General features: G+C 38.7%; 3 protein-coding genes across 4 annotated transcripts; 1 reads left to right on the plus strand and 2 right to left on the minus strand.

The window, feature by feature from the left end:
- The first annotated feature begins 306 nt into the window (after positions 1-306).
- On the plus strand, positions 307-5,522 carry LOC108858755 (eukaryotic initiation factor 4A-6-like). The gene is made up of 4 exons (XM_056985849.1): positions 307-380; positions 487-523; positions 3,908-4,639; positions 5,319-5,522. Exons 1-4 carry the CDS (start codon positions 307-309, stop codon positions 5,520-5,522), a joined length of 1,047 nt encoding a protein of 348 aa, XP_056841829.1.
- Positions 5,523-5,810: 288 nt separating this feature from the next.
- On the minus strand, positions 5,811-10,947 carry LOC108857270 (phospholipid-transporting ATPase 6). The gene is made up of 10 exons (XM_018631228.2): positions 8,662-10,947; positions 8,461-8,571; positions 8,075-8,351; positions 7,902-7,990; positions 7,730-7,817; positions 7,437-7,646; positions 7,228-7,353; positions 7,047-7,145; positions 6,764-6,955; positions 5,811-6,681 (listed from the first exon to the last, which is right to left on the minus strand). The coding sequence occupies exons 1-10, from the start codon at positions 10,524-10,526 to the stop codon at positions 5,989-5,991; spliced, it is 3,750 nt and encodes a 1,249-aa protein (XP_018486730.1). The 5' UTR covers positions 10,527-10,947; the 3' UTR covers positions 5,811-5,988.
- Positions 10,948-11,391: 444 nt separating this feature from the next.
- On the minus strand, positions 11,392-12,976 carry LOC108859287 (protein translation factor SUI1 homolog 2). 2 transcript variants are annotated; one of them, XM_018633176.2, is made up of 5 exons: positions 12,834-12,976; positions 12,332-12,406; positions 11,964-12,169; positions 11,767-11,820; positions 11,392-11,683 (listed from the first exon to the last, which is right to left on the minus strand). In XM_018633176.2, the coding sequence occupies exons 2-5, from the start codon at positions 12,366-12,368 to the stop codon at positions 11,639-11,641; spliced, it is 342 nt and encodes a 113-aa protein (XP_018488678.1). In that variant the 5' UTR covers positions 12,369-12,406; positions 12,834-12,976; the 3' UTR covers positions 11,392-11,638. The 2 variants fall into 2 exon arrangements, with proteins under 2 accessions (XP_018488678.1, XP_056842502.1); XM_056986522.1 differs by having other exon boundaries at positions 12,332-12,372; positions 12,834-12,971.
- Positions 12,977-13,948: the final 972 nt, after the last annotated feature.

A 13,948-nucleotide genomic window follows, 5' to 3' on the forward strand; every position in this document is an offset into this window, starting at 1 on the left:
ATCTCTTGTATGATATGATGGTCAAGAGGGTTCACTGATCTTTGGTACGAGATGTGAAACAAGTAAGGGAGCGTTGTAGCGGCTATGACCAGGAGTGAAGTGAGCCAGAAGATGGGCGCAGGCGCTAGAACCTCGATGAGCATGTGAAAGATGTTACCAGAGAGTTTTGGTGGTAACATGCCGTATAGGGCGAGGAAGATGTACCAAGCTCCTATGCTTCCCCATATCATCACGTGTTGGATCCAAGTGAAGTGGCTCATTGTTAGAGCTATTTGTACATTTACTGCCCATATGATGCAGGTGAACATGGCGGTTCCCATGGCGTTCATGTCTGCGGTTTGGCCATCAGAGCGGAATGATTGGACGTGGAAGATTCCGAGGTGAGTGTGAAAATGACAATGGATGCGTAAACTCCATTGCCCATCCATCCTAGGATTCTGTACCAGTCGAAGAATAGGTTCTTGGGGCCTTGTTGATACAATGCAGGAAACTAGAAAAAAGAGGCAAAGAAACGAATCAAGATGTAAGTTCAAAAGGGTTTGTCGAAGATGACGGATAGAGTATAATAATAACTAGAATTGATTTCACTCTATGGATCAAGATAAATTTTTGGGATTCTCTACCATTTCAATTATGTTTAGTTATTATTATAGACGTATTAACTAACTACGATAAAAATATATTTGATACTCTAATATAAATTATTATCTATCTTATTAAAACAGAAACATTACAACTTATTCTACGTAGATTTTTAAATTGGACCTCATCAAATTAATGCTATTAATGCTATATTAATCCATATTATTAGACATTCCTTTTTATACTCCGATTTAGTAACCATTATTTATAACAACCATCACTTAATTATTATACAGCCACTACATATGTTTTCTTATATTACTTAATATTATATTATAAACTACATACATCCACTAACATATTATAATATAATATATATTACTAAAATACTATAAAATAGATTTTTAATAATACATCGATTAACATATTATATTATAAATCTGTGTGACAGCATAAAAACGTTTTACGGTGTTTATTTTTTATATTATAGTTTAATTATGTTATATCTATCTTATTAACTTATATAGTTCAAAATTCAAGCAGTTTTCAACATGGTTTAAAATCTTTCTTATTTGTAATCTCTCTTATAGTTTTTCTTATGATTAAACTATAAAATAAAAAATATTATTTTAGAAGTTCCTATACATCATGTTGAACATTACAGTCCAACCATTTAGAAATAGTAATTGTTTTTTTCGGTTATGAAATTGGTATCTATCTTATTTTTAAATGTGAATGAGTGGTAAACATTTTTCCCCAAGAATTTTAAATAAAAATCTTTATTTGATAGGAAAGTTCGTATATATTATATTCCGAAAATAAATGATCAAAATTAATAGTTAAGATATTTCTTTTATTTAAATCTCTAGATTCAAGGAAGATTCAAGATAAAAGGAAAATACATAACTTATATTTAGATTGTAAGCTTATATGTAAATATGCAAGCCCAAATTTTATTTTGAACTAGCTCATTATTACTTTAACCCAAATTTTATATAGCAAACCAATATATCATTAGGCCAAGTGTAGTTTACATCAAAATACAGTCCATTTATATTCAAATATCAATAAAGTTTTCACAAATTTTAAAGCAGATCATTTTACATCTTATAAGTCTGTATATTTTATTTCTATTTGATCATTTTACAATTCTCAAATCCGTATGTTTTATTTCTGTTTATATTAAAAACAAGATATTATGTGTTGGATTTGTCTGTTTTGAAGTGTCAGCGAGTTTATATTTATATTCCACCCATGGACAACTTTAAATACATATAGTTCCAATAAAATTAAATACATCACACAGACTAAGTATTATACAACTAAAACTATGTAATTTAAAATAATATAAAACATATATATAAATTTCTTGAAGCAAAAGATAAATCCGCGCAGGTGCGCGGGTCATAATCTAGTACTAATTAAATCTATGGATCTAGCTTACGACTGCAGGTGTTGTATTTCGTTAATTCGTTATGTGTGTGTGTGTGTGGTTGGTGAGAATATACATTGAATCTTCTGTGAAAGCATGCTAGTAAATGATTTGAGTCCTGTTCTTTTTCTTGATGCAGTGCGGCTGTGTCAAGCGTATTAAAATAGTGCCTAATTATAAGTTTTTTGAAGCTTAAGGATGTGGAGAATAAATTACAGTGACATCTGCGTTTGATTACGAGGCAATTCCGATGAACGCAGACAAACCCGATGAGCGCTGATTTTCTCAGCGTCAATAATATCACCGGCGACATTCCGTAAAATAACCGCAGCGACACAAATAAAAAAAGGTGATGGTGTTAACTATAATATTTCCTTCCTGTTTTTAAGCCGCTGACGCTGCCGCACAGCGTGAAGAAAAAGAACAGGGCTTTGTTGTTTTCCATTAATAGTCATATTTCTAATCCACATGTCAAGCGAAAGACTTTGGTTACTTTTACGAGCTACGACTATAATGGTTTGGTTGATTATTTAACATATATTAGATGGGAGAAATGGACAACACTTGAGCTATATGTTTAGATTCGTGTGTTGAAGATGCCCTTCTCAATGCATGTTCCTGTAAGTTATCTTTTTACCTTTGTAAAATCTTTATTTCATATGTGTATTGTTATATTTAATTCGTGTTTTATATGCTGATAAATTTTGCTTTAACTGCATAAAGAAGTGGCAGACATGCTCCAAACTCTTTACACTACAGACATGTGTTTGTCCTCCATGCAAGGTTTGCCTTCTAAACCCACCTACGCACTCAGCATCATATTTTTTTCTTATCCAAATCACCATGAGAGAGAGAGAGAGAGAGAGAGAGAGAGAGAGAGAGAGAGAGAGAGAGAGAGAGAGAGAGAGAGAGAGAGAGAGATGTCATTCATCACTATGATGGATTAACTGAAACCTACGAAAAATAACTTTCGGCCCAAACATTAAAAGGTTGGTTTAGATGTTTTATTTAACTTATCTCTTATCATAAATCTGTCTAAAAATGTCCGTTTTCTGTGCAGTTTTCTCCTTTCGGATGAACATAGAATGAGGCTGCAATGTTACAACAAGAAGTCAATTTTAAGAATATTTGTAGTAGACCTCATTACTCGTTTTTGGGAGGGGGTAGCTTTTCCCAGTGTAACAAATGGCGTGAAATGGTTCAGAAGAGAGCTTCAAACATCACTGAGAGCATGTAAAAATCTTCATTACTTTTTCTTTTTGGTTACTGTTCATTAGTTTGCTTTAACTTAAAATAAAAAGTTATACAAGTTGAAAATCCTAACGTATTTGTTCACCAAATAGCTGGGACAATCAATGCATTTTGCAAAAGGTGGGACAATCGATGAACTTTAATATCAAATCGATGAACTAGTGATAAAATCATTCGTAATAGGATCTCCACAATCCAACATACCGGAAGAAAAGGATATGAGCAAGCAATGTCAGTTTGGTTTGCTTACCACACAAGTTAATCAGATTTCTCAATTGTAATTTTTAGTTTCCTTTAGCCATTATCTGGTAGAAGAAATGCTGCATTCATTGTAAAAACGTTTTTGAATCGAAAATTTAACATTCATTCAAAAAAAAAAATTAAGAATTATTAATCTGTTTACCTTATTTGTGTTCTTTTTAACTTGCACACAAAAAGAGAACAAACTACAACGGATGAGTATAATCCGACTGTGGACTCTTAAAGAAATGCAATTTCTGAATCTAGAGAATAGACACCTTGTTGTCATCTCAAAGTGCATCAAATCAGGTACTCAACTAGTAAATATTTTTTTTAATCAGATATTCTTGGGTCAGATTTAATTAAGTATTTATTGATACTTTCTGCTCTGGTGTTTTGCAGCAGCTTGACTTCTCCCTCGTCCAGTGCCAGGCTCTCGTCTTAGCTCCCACCAGAGAGCTTGCTCAGCAGATTGAGAAGGTCATGCGTGCTCTCGGTGATTACCTCGGCGTCAAGGTCCATGCCTGTGTCGGTGGGACCAGTGTTCGTGAGGACCAGCGCATTCTCCAGGCAGGTGTTCACGTTGTCGTCGGAACTCCCGGTCGTGTCTTTGACATGCTCCGAAGACAATCCCTTCGCTCTGACAGCATCAAGATGTTTGTTCTCGATGGAGCTGATGAGATGCTCTCCCGTGGTTTCAAGGATCAGATCTACGACATCTTCCAGCTTCTCCCACAAAAGATTCAGGTCGGAGTGTTCTCAGCCACGTTGCCACCAGAGGCTCTCGAGATCACAAGGAAGTTCATGAGCAAACCGGTGAGAATCTTGGTGAAGCGTGACGAGCTAACTCTCGAAGGTATCAAGCAGTTCTACGTGAACGTGGAGAAAGAAGAGTGGAAGCTCGAAACTCTCTGTGACCTCTACGAGACGTTAGCCATCACTCAGAGTGTCATCTTCGTCAACACTCGTCGCAAGGTGGACTGGCTCACCGACAAAATGAGGAGCCGTGACCACACTGTCTCAGCGACTCACGGAGACATGGACCAGAACACGAGAGACATCATCATGAGAGAGTTCAGGTCTGGTTCTTCCAGTGTTCTCATCACGACCGATCTCTTGGCTCGTGGTATCGATGTGCAGTGTTGGAATTGTGAAACCCCGTGTCCAACTCTCTATTATCCGATTAGTACGATATTGTCCACTTTGGGCCTTAATGGCAAGCCCGCATGGATTTAATTTTGGTTTCCATCCCACAAGGCCTCGTACTATTAGAGTTAGACTTCTCTTTATATATTATACACTTCTTGTCTAATTATCCAATGTGGGACTTAGTTTGTTATTTCACATTCTCCCCCTCAAACTAAGGATCACATTCATCTCATATCCCACAACTGACTTTAGTTTGTTATTTCACATTCTCCCCCTCAAACTAAGGATCACATTCATCTCATATCCCACAACTGACTTTCAGGATCTTTTGAATTCATCTTTGCCACACACACCTCTCATCATTCCTAACTCATAGGATATACTCTTTCATCACTCGAAGGGTATTTAAGTCTTATTGCAGATTTCTCGTCAACCGCTCTGATACCAATTGTTGGGATTGTGAAACCCGGTGTCCAACTCTCTATTATCCGATTAGTACGATATTGTCCACTTTGGACCTTAATGGCAAACCCGCATGGATTTACTTTTGGTTTCCATCCCAAAAGGCCTCGTACTATTAGAGTTAGACTTCTCTTTATATATTATACACTTCTTGTCTAATTATCTAATGTGGGACTTAGTTTGTTATTTCACATACATGCAGCAAGTCTCTCTGGTCATCAACTTCGACCTCCCGACTCAGCCGGAGAATTACCTTCACCGTATCGGAAGAAGTGGAAGGTTTGGGAGGAAAGGTGTGGCGATCAACTTCGTGACTCGTGACGATGAGAGAATGCTTTTTGATATCCAGAAATTCTACAATGTGGTCGTTGAGGAGTTTCCCTCAAACGACGCCGACCTGCTTTGAAGAAGAAGAAGAAGAACAGAAAAACCACCGCCGGAGAAGAAGTAAAAGGTTACTTGTTTCGCAAGCTTCTTGTTTTGATTTTTGACCCATCTTTCTCTGTTTCTCTCTTTGCTCATTGACACCTCTCTCTCATTTTCGAACATATATGTCTCATCTGAACATGTTTCTTCTTAATCTCATGCAATATTTATTTTTACTTTCTTGTTTAATACACAAAGTTTTCATAATAGGCGTCGATTTTAATCAGTACGCACATCTTTTTTAATCAGTATTCTAATCAGTAAGCACATCTCTTTTTTTTATCATTAGTATTTTAATGTACAATATACAAACACAATACAATTCTTTTCTAACTTTTCTAATTATATAAACAACGTGAATAGTGTAAAACAAAATAATATAAACATTTTCGTCTATCTTCAATCCACGTATAGAAAGGAGTTAAAAACAAAACTTACTTTGGGTATCAAATCATGTTGGAAGCTGTATCATTAGAGGAAGTCCCACTGATGACACTTAACACCGAATGTTTCCTGTGAAGCTTCACTCTTAGCTGTCTTATCTTAGCATCCACTCGAGCCGTGAACCCGATCTTGGTCTTCTGTCTAGCCTTTGACTTCTCTCGTTTCCACATTCGCTCATCCTCTAGATCAATCCTGAAATGCTTGATCTCTTGTATGATATGATGGTCAAGAGGGTTCACTGATCTTTGGTACGAGATGTGAAACAAGTAAGGGAGCGTTGTAGCGGCTATGACCAGGAGTGAAGTGAGCCAGAAGATGGGTGCAGGCGCTAGAACCTCGATGAGCATGTGAAAGATGTTACCAGAGAGTTTTGGTGGTAGCATGCCGTATAGGGCGAGGAAGATGTACCAAGCTCCTATGCTTCCCCATATCATCACGTGTTGGATCCAAGTGAAGTGGCTCATTGTTAGAGCGATTTGTACATTTACTGCCCATATGATGCAAGTGAACATGGCGGTCCCCATGGCGTTCATGTCTGCGGTTTGGCCATCAGAGCGGAATGATTGGACGTGGAAGATTCCGAGGTTGAGCGAGAAAATGACTATGGATGCGTAAACTCCATTGCCCATCCATCCGAGGATTCTGTACCAGTCGAAGAATAGGTTCTTGGGACCTTGTTGATACAATGCAGGAAACTAAAACAAAAAAGGCAAAGAAATGAATCAAGATATGTTAACTATTAAGGTGTATGTGAAGATGATGGGAGAGGAGTATAACCTGTAAGCAGACGTCAGAAGGAACATCTTGTTCGAAAACTCCGAGAGAAATGACGGGGAGAGAGGTTAGGACAACGTTAAAGAGTAATAAGTAGGAGTCGTTGAATACTGATTGACCAGAAAACCCAGTGAAGGCTTCGAAGTAGAAGAGAGTTAGGCCAAACGCTATGTTCTTGTAGAAGAAATAACATATCTGTGACAGCAATAGATACCAATCAAGATCAGATATATACATATGTTGTTGTCTGGTATATATCTAACTATTGAAACGCATATATACTTACCATTTGGGCTATTCTTTTGTAACACCAATGTCCGTGTACAACAAGTAGTCTCTCCAGAAACCGAAACTGGGCTATGGAGAAGTCACTTGCCATTACAGCCTGCAACAAAAAAACAGAGATGACTTTTATCAAACCAAAAAAAAAACTTTGTCTCATTGTATTGAAGAAAAGTTTAAAGCACCTGCATGCCTTCAACGCCACTGATGCCGACACCTATATGAGCTTCTTGTATCATTCCAACATCATTTGCACCATCACCGATTGCTAGAGTTGTCTTCCCTGTTCCTTCTTTAGCTAGTCTTGTTACCTGAAAAAATAACCAAGACAATGGATGTTGTTGAATGCATTATGTTTCAAAGAGTTTTAAGAACTGATGGAGCTTTTACGTACAAGTGCTTTCTGTTTAGGAGAGACACGACAGCATATTACTGATGCACAGGCAACTGCAAGTGCAAGAAACTGGTACTTGACATCATCTTTCAAAGCATATGTAAGTGTTTTCCCATCAATGATCAAGGCAAACGCTGCATGTGGATCTTTTTCTATTTTGACCATCTGTGAGGCATTTGTGATCTGCATTAATATGTTCTGCTTTACAGCCTGAACACATAAAGACATTTTATCACATCCAAGATTCTACTGAAACAGTAAAGTTTTTTTAATAGTATGGAAATAATACATACAACTTCAGAGTGTTGTGATGATTCCTCTACGTTAGTAAATGAAATGGATATCTGCTTCATACCCTGTCGAAGTAAGCTGCAGGCATATCTGCATTTGGCCAAACCAAATTATTTAGTCCACTTGGTTTAAAGAAGAATCTATTTTGGTATCAGCAACAAAAGAAGAACAAACCCTATGTTTATTGCTGTCTCCATCTTATCTCCAGTCAAAACCCATATCTTGAGACCAGCTTGGGCAAGGTTATCTATGCATTGAGGCACCTGATAAAGTGAAACTTACTAACAGTAATCTGAAAAGGATTTTTCATTAAATAATCACAAATTAATTATGCTTCATTTCATTACCCCTTTTTGCAGTTTGTCCTCTACAGCAGTAGCTCCAACAAGGATCAATTCCTTTTCCATCATATCCGATACCTTCTCCAGCAATTCATCTCTATCAGCTCCCACTGATGTTTTAGCTTTGTGAAATTCACTGTTCCATGCTGCATACTCAGCTTCATCCAGCTTTCTATAACCGAGTGCCAATGTACGCAGACCAGCTTCACCGTATTCATTCAAGTGCTTGGAAGTAGCTGCCAAATAATCTTTTCCTTTCTTTGATAACCTGTCAAATATGATGCTGCCAAAAAAAAAAAATTAAGAAACAAAAAAAAAACCAGTAGAGTTTGATTAGAAGAAAGAAGCGATAATCAAATTATGGAACTGGTTTAAAGTTATTGCAGCCAAACCTGTCAGCGCCTTTACAGAATAGAAGAATCTGTCCCTCCTCATCTCTGATAATGGCAGACATTCTTTTTCTTTTGCTAGTAAAGTCTAATAGATTTAATACTTTGTATTCTCTGCAAAATAACCACCACATAATTAGATATTTTCACATTAATAATAAAAAAAAAACATTCACATCAACAGATTTAAGTTAGAATCCAAACCTATTAACCGGGTGACCTGAAGGTGAGAACCGTTCAGATATAAAGACACTTGATTGAGTTCTCTTAGTAAACTCAAAACCAAACTCCCTAGAAGCAACAAGGAAAGCAACTTCATCAGGAGACTCAGCTTCATAAGTACACTTGCCAGTATCTTCATCCACCTCAGGAATAGCCGTATGACAAACCGCCAGTATACGGAAAAACATCAACACGTCATCCGAATTGGGCTCGTTGACCCAGTTGTCATCCATCAGACGCTTATCCTCAAAACTAAACCCCTTGATACCACCACCACCACTGGTCTTCTTCCCATGATCCTTCTCGTCGCTAGCAGTGATCATCACAGTCTCCAGTTCAAAATCCGACGACGTCTTGCTGGCAAGCTTCGTGTAGCTTCTTGACCTGCCTTTAGTCACAGGAAGGTTTGTAATATCATCATCACTTTGCTCCTCGAGATCCATCTCCATCTGCTTCGCAGCAGCCAGCTCCACTTCGCTGGCGCGGACACCGTAGGAAGTACCCGCTATCGAGCATTTCAGAAAATCCATCTGGTTACACGTCAGCGTCCCCGTTTTGTCTGAAAGGATGGTGTCGACCTGTCCTAGCTCCTCGTTTAAATTCGACGTTCGCGCCTCGGCGGGAGTCCCGCTCTCGCTGTCGTACATATGCAAGTCGTGGTTGATGAAAGTCGCTTGCAAGACTTTCACCAGCTCGATGGAGACGTAGAGCGAGATGGGAATCAAGTATCCGTAAAGCAATAGAGCAGTGATCAGATGGACCACCCAAGCGTAGAAAGGATTCGTCGGGTTAGTCAAGCTCTCGGGCTTGTCCGGTCGCAGGTACCACCAGTCCGCCATCACGAGTTTCGTCATAACGGCAAAACCTAGAGAGCTGATGAAGGATACGAATAAAAGAAGGCCGAAGAGAGTGTATATTATATAGTCCATCGTTTTTTCGATGCTGCTTCTTTTCGAAGGAGACTTTGTAGAGTTCTGCATGACTTTCGTGTCGTGGCCGGTGAAGACCACGACCCCGTAGATATAAGTGGTGTTCCTCAGTTTAGAGTCTCTCAATAGAATCTGGTTAGGATCGAGAGGATAAACCTGGCCGTCGTCACACTCGAGATTACCAACGAAGGTATATAAATTAGGATTCGGATCTTCGCATCTGATCGTTCCGGAGAAACTCTGGAAGGACTCGTCCTTCTCGAGACCCAGAGTAACGTCCAAACACCTTTTGACTTTTAAGTTAGTCTCCCCGTCTAAGTTCATGGTCTCCACGTAACAGATCCCATCCTCGTAGCTAGAGGACAAGAGGAAGAGATCAGCAGGGAAGAACTCGTCTTTCTCGACTCTCACCACGTCCCCGACTCGAAGCTTCTTCCACGTCCTACGACCGAAGTCGCCGCTCCCTTTGTGGACACTAGCCTTCCTGGAGTTGACCGCGACGTCCTGCATGAACCTGCGCCAGTCCTCGAGGGCCTCTTTGCCCATGCTGAGGCCGACGACGAAGACTAAGGGGGCGATCATGCTCCACTTGTTGAAAGGGGAGAGAGGGAAGAGGGAGAGGACGGCGGCGACGAGGAAGTAGAAGTTGGCGACGCGGTGGAACTGCTCGTAGAGGCATTTGGGGAGGAAAGAGAGGAGGCTGTAGCGGGTGGTGGAGACGTAGTTGGAGCGGTACCTGAGGAGTTTGGTGGCGAGGTGGAGGTGAGGCTGGTTGCAGTGGACGATGCGGGTGTAGCCTGGTCCGTTGATGACGTGGGGGCATTGGTCGTCGAGAGTTTTTGGTCTGAGGCATCTGAAGGTGTAGAAATGGCTTTTCTTTATTTTTGATCTTATTCTACTACGACGATGATGACCCATTCCTTTCAATATGTGAAGAGAGAGGAAAAAGCACCGTTAACTGTTGAAGATGAAACCCTCGTAACTGCCAAAAATGACACGAAACGTGTTTTGATTTAATTCCTAATCCGTAATTGGAGGAGCCTACAGATTCTGAAATTAGGGTTCAAACAATTAGCAATTCATTAACGAAATCAGCGAAGAAACCCCAAAAAGCTTGCTACACACGGTATCGGAGGAAAATAGCGTGAGCGTCACGTGAGAGAGATAGGGATTTATTACCTGAAAGCGGTAGGCACGTTCATGATCAACACGAAGAAAATATGTTTTTCTGGTTACAACAACAAAAAGAATGAAAGAAAAGAAAAAGCAGGGATTGTCGATCATGTGAGAAGAGGACGGAATGGAGAGAGAGACAGATCGAAATAATGGAAGGAGAAGGAGAGGCTGACCCCTCTTCTCATTTTCTCTCTCTATCTCTCTAAAGACGGAAGAGAGGTTAATCTCTAGTCTTCCCATTCACTCTCTCACACTCTGCAACCCAACGGTTTTCGTCTCTGTCTCTCTCATTCAGCTTCCTATTTTTAATTAAAAAAAAAAATTAGCCACTTTCTTCATATTCTTTGATTCTATGACGACAAATCAACACGACTCATGTCGAATAATATTTTTTCTGGTTTTATTTTATAATTTATTTCTAATGGAATATACACACATATCTGACTTAATTATTTAAATCGTCCGTACCGATGATGCTGCCTGCCTGACAAACCAGTGAACAAGACGACCATATGGCTCAGAAAACCGGTTTGGATCGTTTTGGTTTCTACGTCAAACCGTGAACCTCCTCTAACGTCCGGATTACCACTGTTTAAATTTCTATTGATCACTCAATTCATAAAAGTTTTATTGATAATCTCACGGTACAATCGCAAATCAAAAGTTCATACATTTGTGTTACATTCGCTCATAAACAAACCATTAATTTTTGTTTTCTGACAATATATATAAAACATTATTAATCATACATAAGTGATTGTTTATACTGCCTTTGAGAAGGGCTGATTGATTAATTACGCAAATTCAAGTTGGTTGCACAAGGATGAACTAACAACCAAGTATGTAGAATTTGCTCAAAAACCATGGATCTTGATGTTATCCTTCTTTACCAGACCAGCCTAGATCAGAAATTCACCATTTTTTACTATAAAACCAAAACTTCACATGGAAAACTAACAACAAGGTAAGGTAATTAATTTACCTGAACAAGGAAGGTAGAGACGTTCTTCCTCTGATCACCTTGTAGCTGAATAACCTACAATATTTATTTCATGATTCTCAAGTCAAAAATAACGTTATATCTCTAGAAGGTTTTCAACCTTTCAACTAAGTAAATGTTTCTCTCTAGCTAGAAGAAAATAATCTAAAAACACACACAGACAGCAGAGAGAGACAGACCTGTCCTAGTTCAGAGTCCTGGACGACAGTGCCATTGCAGCAGAACTCTTTCTTGAGGTCTTTAAGGATCTTGGTATAGCTGTACTCTTTCTTAAGGCCCTGGACAGTGGTCAGGCTTTTTCTACCATTACGCTGCTGAACACGTATGTGCACGTATTCCTTTGTTCCAGCTCCAGCGTCCTCAGCATTTGCATCAGCAAACGGATCTTATACATATATCAATCATATCACCACCAAATAAACAGGATAAAAAAAAAAAAAAAATCAGCTTCCCAATCAATTTAACAAATGACAAAAAAAAAAACACTATTCTACACGCAACAATTTAAAAGCATAAAAAGGTGTTTTTAATTAAGGCGAGAATTTACCAAAGGCAGTGGGGACTTGAACTTCAAGATCAGACATGAACCTGAGGGAACAAACAGACAAGGATTTGCTGACGCCTGGAAAAAGGACATGAAAATTCAGAATTAAGACAAGTGATTTTCATTACATAACATTAAAGTCACAACTCGTGAGCTATTTAAATAAAAACAAAAAACAAAGAGTAAGAAACTATTTTCAACTATTTTCGGCAAAAGGAAGTCTCAATTGCGTAAGCAAATCTTACAATTACAAGTCTATAAAACAAGATATTCCTCGGATCTGTTATCGAGTTTTAGAGCCAACTTCTTCGGAAAGAAAGAAAAAAATCAAAGCGTGATCATTTTGGGATGAATCGAATACACAAAAATATTTGACCTAATCCAAGATCATATGATAAAATTGTCTACAAAACTTCAATCTGGTCGAAAAAATCATGAAATTGAGTATTAGAAAGATGAACCGATAGTTTCAGCAGAGGTTAAGAGAGAGAGAGAGAAGATTCACCTGGTCTTAATATTAGGGTTTCGAAGATTTTGGTTGTACGACAAGGCAAAGAAATGGAAACCCTAAAAACTCTTCGGATAAAGGCAGCTTCTTGTCTGGGCGAAGATACGAGAGGAAGAGCTACAAAATAGATCACTGTTTTTTTAAAATAAATAATTTTAAACAGAAGAAATATAAGACCATGTGCAACGGGGGATCACCCCGAGTCCGTAACGACTAATGGTCCCCATGTTTTAATTTAAATAATAATATAAAGTTTAGAATAGTTAAGGATTGGTCCGTAAATAAGGGTTTTAAGGACCCAATCCTTAGTGCACGTGGCATGTTGCCATTGAGTCTTCTTCTATTTCTCTCTCTTCTTCATCTTCTTCTCTGCCGATTTCACAGTCAAACTTTCTGAATCAAATGGGCAAAGCGAAGAACAGCTTTTCCGCGAATCAAAACACCCAGCCCATTGTCTCTCTTCCCTCTTCTCCTTCTCACTGTGGTACCATCTTCTTACTCTTTAATTTTCATAAAGTTTTGATTTTTTGCCTCTCCTCCATCTGGGTTTCTCTCTACACTTAACGATCCCTTAGTCTAAAGCTTTTTGCCATTGGTGGGGAACTATTTTGAAGTATTGCGTCTTCTTCTTCTTCTTCCTCGTGCGAGTCGTAGCCGTTGAGTATTGCGTCTTCTTCTTCTTCGAGCGGGAAGAGGGCTCTGTGGCGTGGCGGGTCAAACTCTTCATCTTCTTTGAGAAGGAATCTGAAAGGGGAGAGAGATGAAGAGGCGAGTGATTGCTTCTCTGATGGCCGTAGAAGATGCTCTTGGATCACTCCCAAGTCTGGTAATAACCCCTTTCTTTATCGATTTTAGTTAGCGTTTGCAATTGTTGCTTGACTTGTTTAGAAGTTTTGTGAAAGTTTTTTTTTTTTGGGTTTTGATTTTGTCATTTCTGGGTTCTGTTCTATAGGCCTTTTGGATTGTTTCAATCTTGTGAATGTTTATTGTGCTTGTGTATTTGTTAGATTTCGAGTTACAAGATGAAACTCTTTGATAATTTGGTGGGAAAAGTAGAAAAGGTTTTGGAGATTGGCGTTGGAACAGGTCCTAATTTTAAGTACTACTCGGTT

The sequence above is a fragment of the Raphanus sativus genome, chromosome 5 (assembly GCF_000801105.2).
Source record: "Raphanus sativus cultivar WK10039 chromosome 5, ASM80110v3, whole genome shotgun sequence".
NCBI classification, from domain to species: Eukaryota; Viridiplantae; Streptophyta; class Magnoliopsida; order Brassicales; family Brassicaceae; genus Raphanus; species Raphanus sativus.

Coding starts and splice junctions, on each gene's coding strand:
- LOC108857270 (XM_018631228.2), bottom strand. CDS start 10,526: ATGGGTCATCATCGTCGTAGTAGAATAAGATCAAAAATAAAGAAAAGC. Junction 7,354..7,436: donor CTCCTAAACAGAAAGCACTT/GTACGTAAAAGC, acceptor TTATTTTTTCAG/GTAACAAGACTAGCTAAAGA. Junction 7,146..7,227: donor GTGGCGTTGAAGGCATGCAG/GTGCTTTAAACT, acceptor TTTTTGTTGCAG/GCTGTAATGGCAAGTGACTT.
- LOC108858755 (XM_056985849.1), top strand. CDS start 307: ATGGCGGTTCCCATGGCGTTCATGTCTGCGGTTTGGCCATCAGAGCGG. Junction 524..3,907: donor GCAAAGAAACGAATCAAGAT/GTAAGTTCAAAA, acceptor GGTGTTTTGCAG/CAGCTTGACTTCTCCCTCGT. Junction 4,640..5,318: donor TCTTGGCTCGTGGTATCGAT/GTGCAGTGTTGG, acceptor ACATACATGCAG/CAAGTCTCTCTGGTCATCAA.
- LOC108859287 (XM_018633176.2), bottom strand. CDS start 12,368: ATGTCTGATCTTGAAGTTCAAGTCCCCACTGCCTTTG. Junction 12,170..12,331: donor TCAAGTCCCCACTGCCTTTG/GTAAATTCTCGC, acceptor TATATGTATAAG/ATCCGTTTGCTGATGCAAAT. Junction 11,821..11,963: donor AGGACTCTGAACTAGGACAG/GTCTGTCTCTCT, acceptor TAAATATTGTAG/GTTATTCAGCTACAAGGTGA.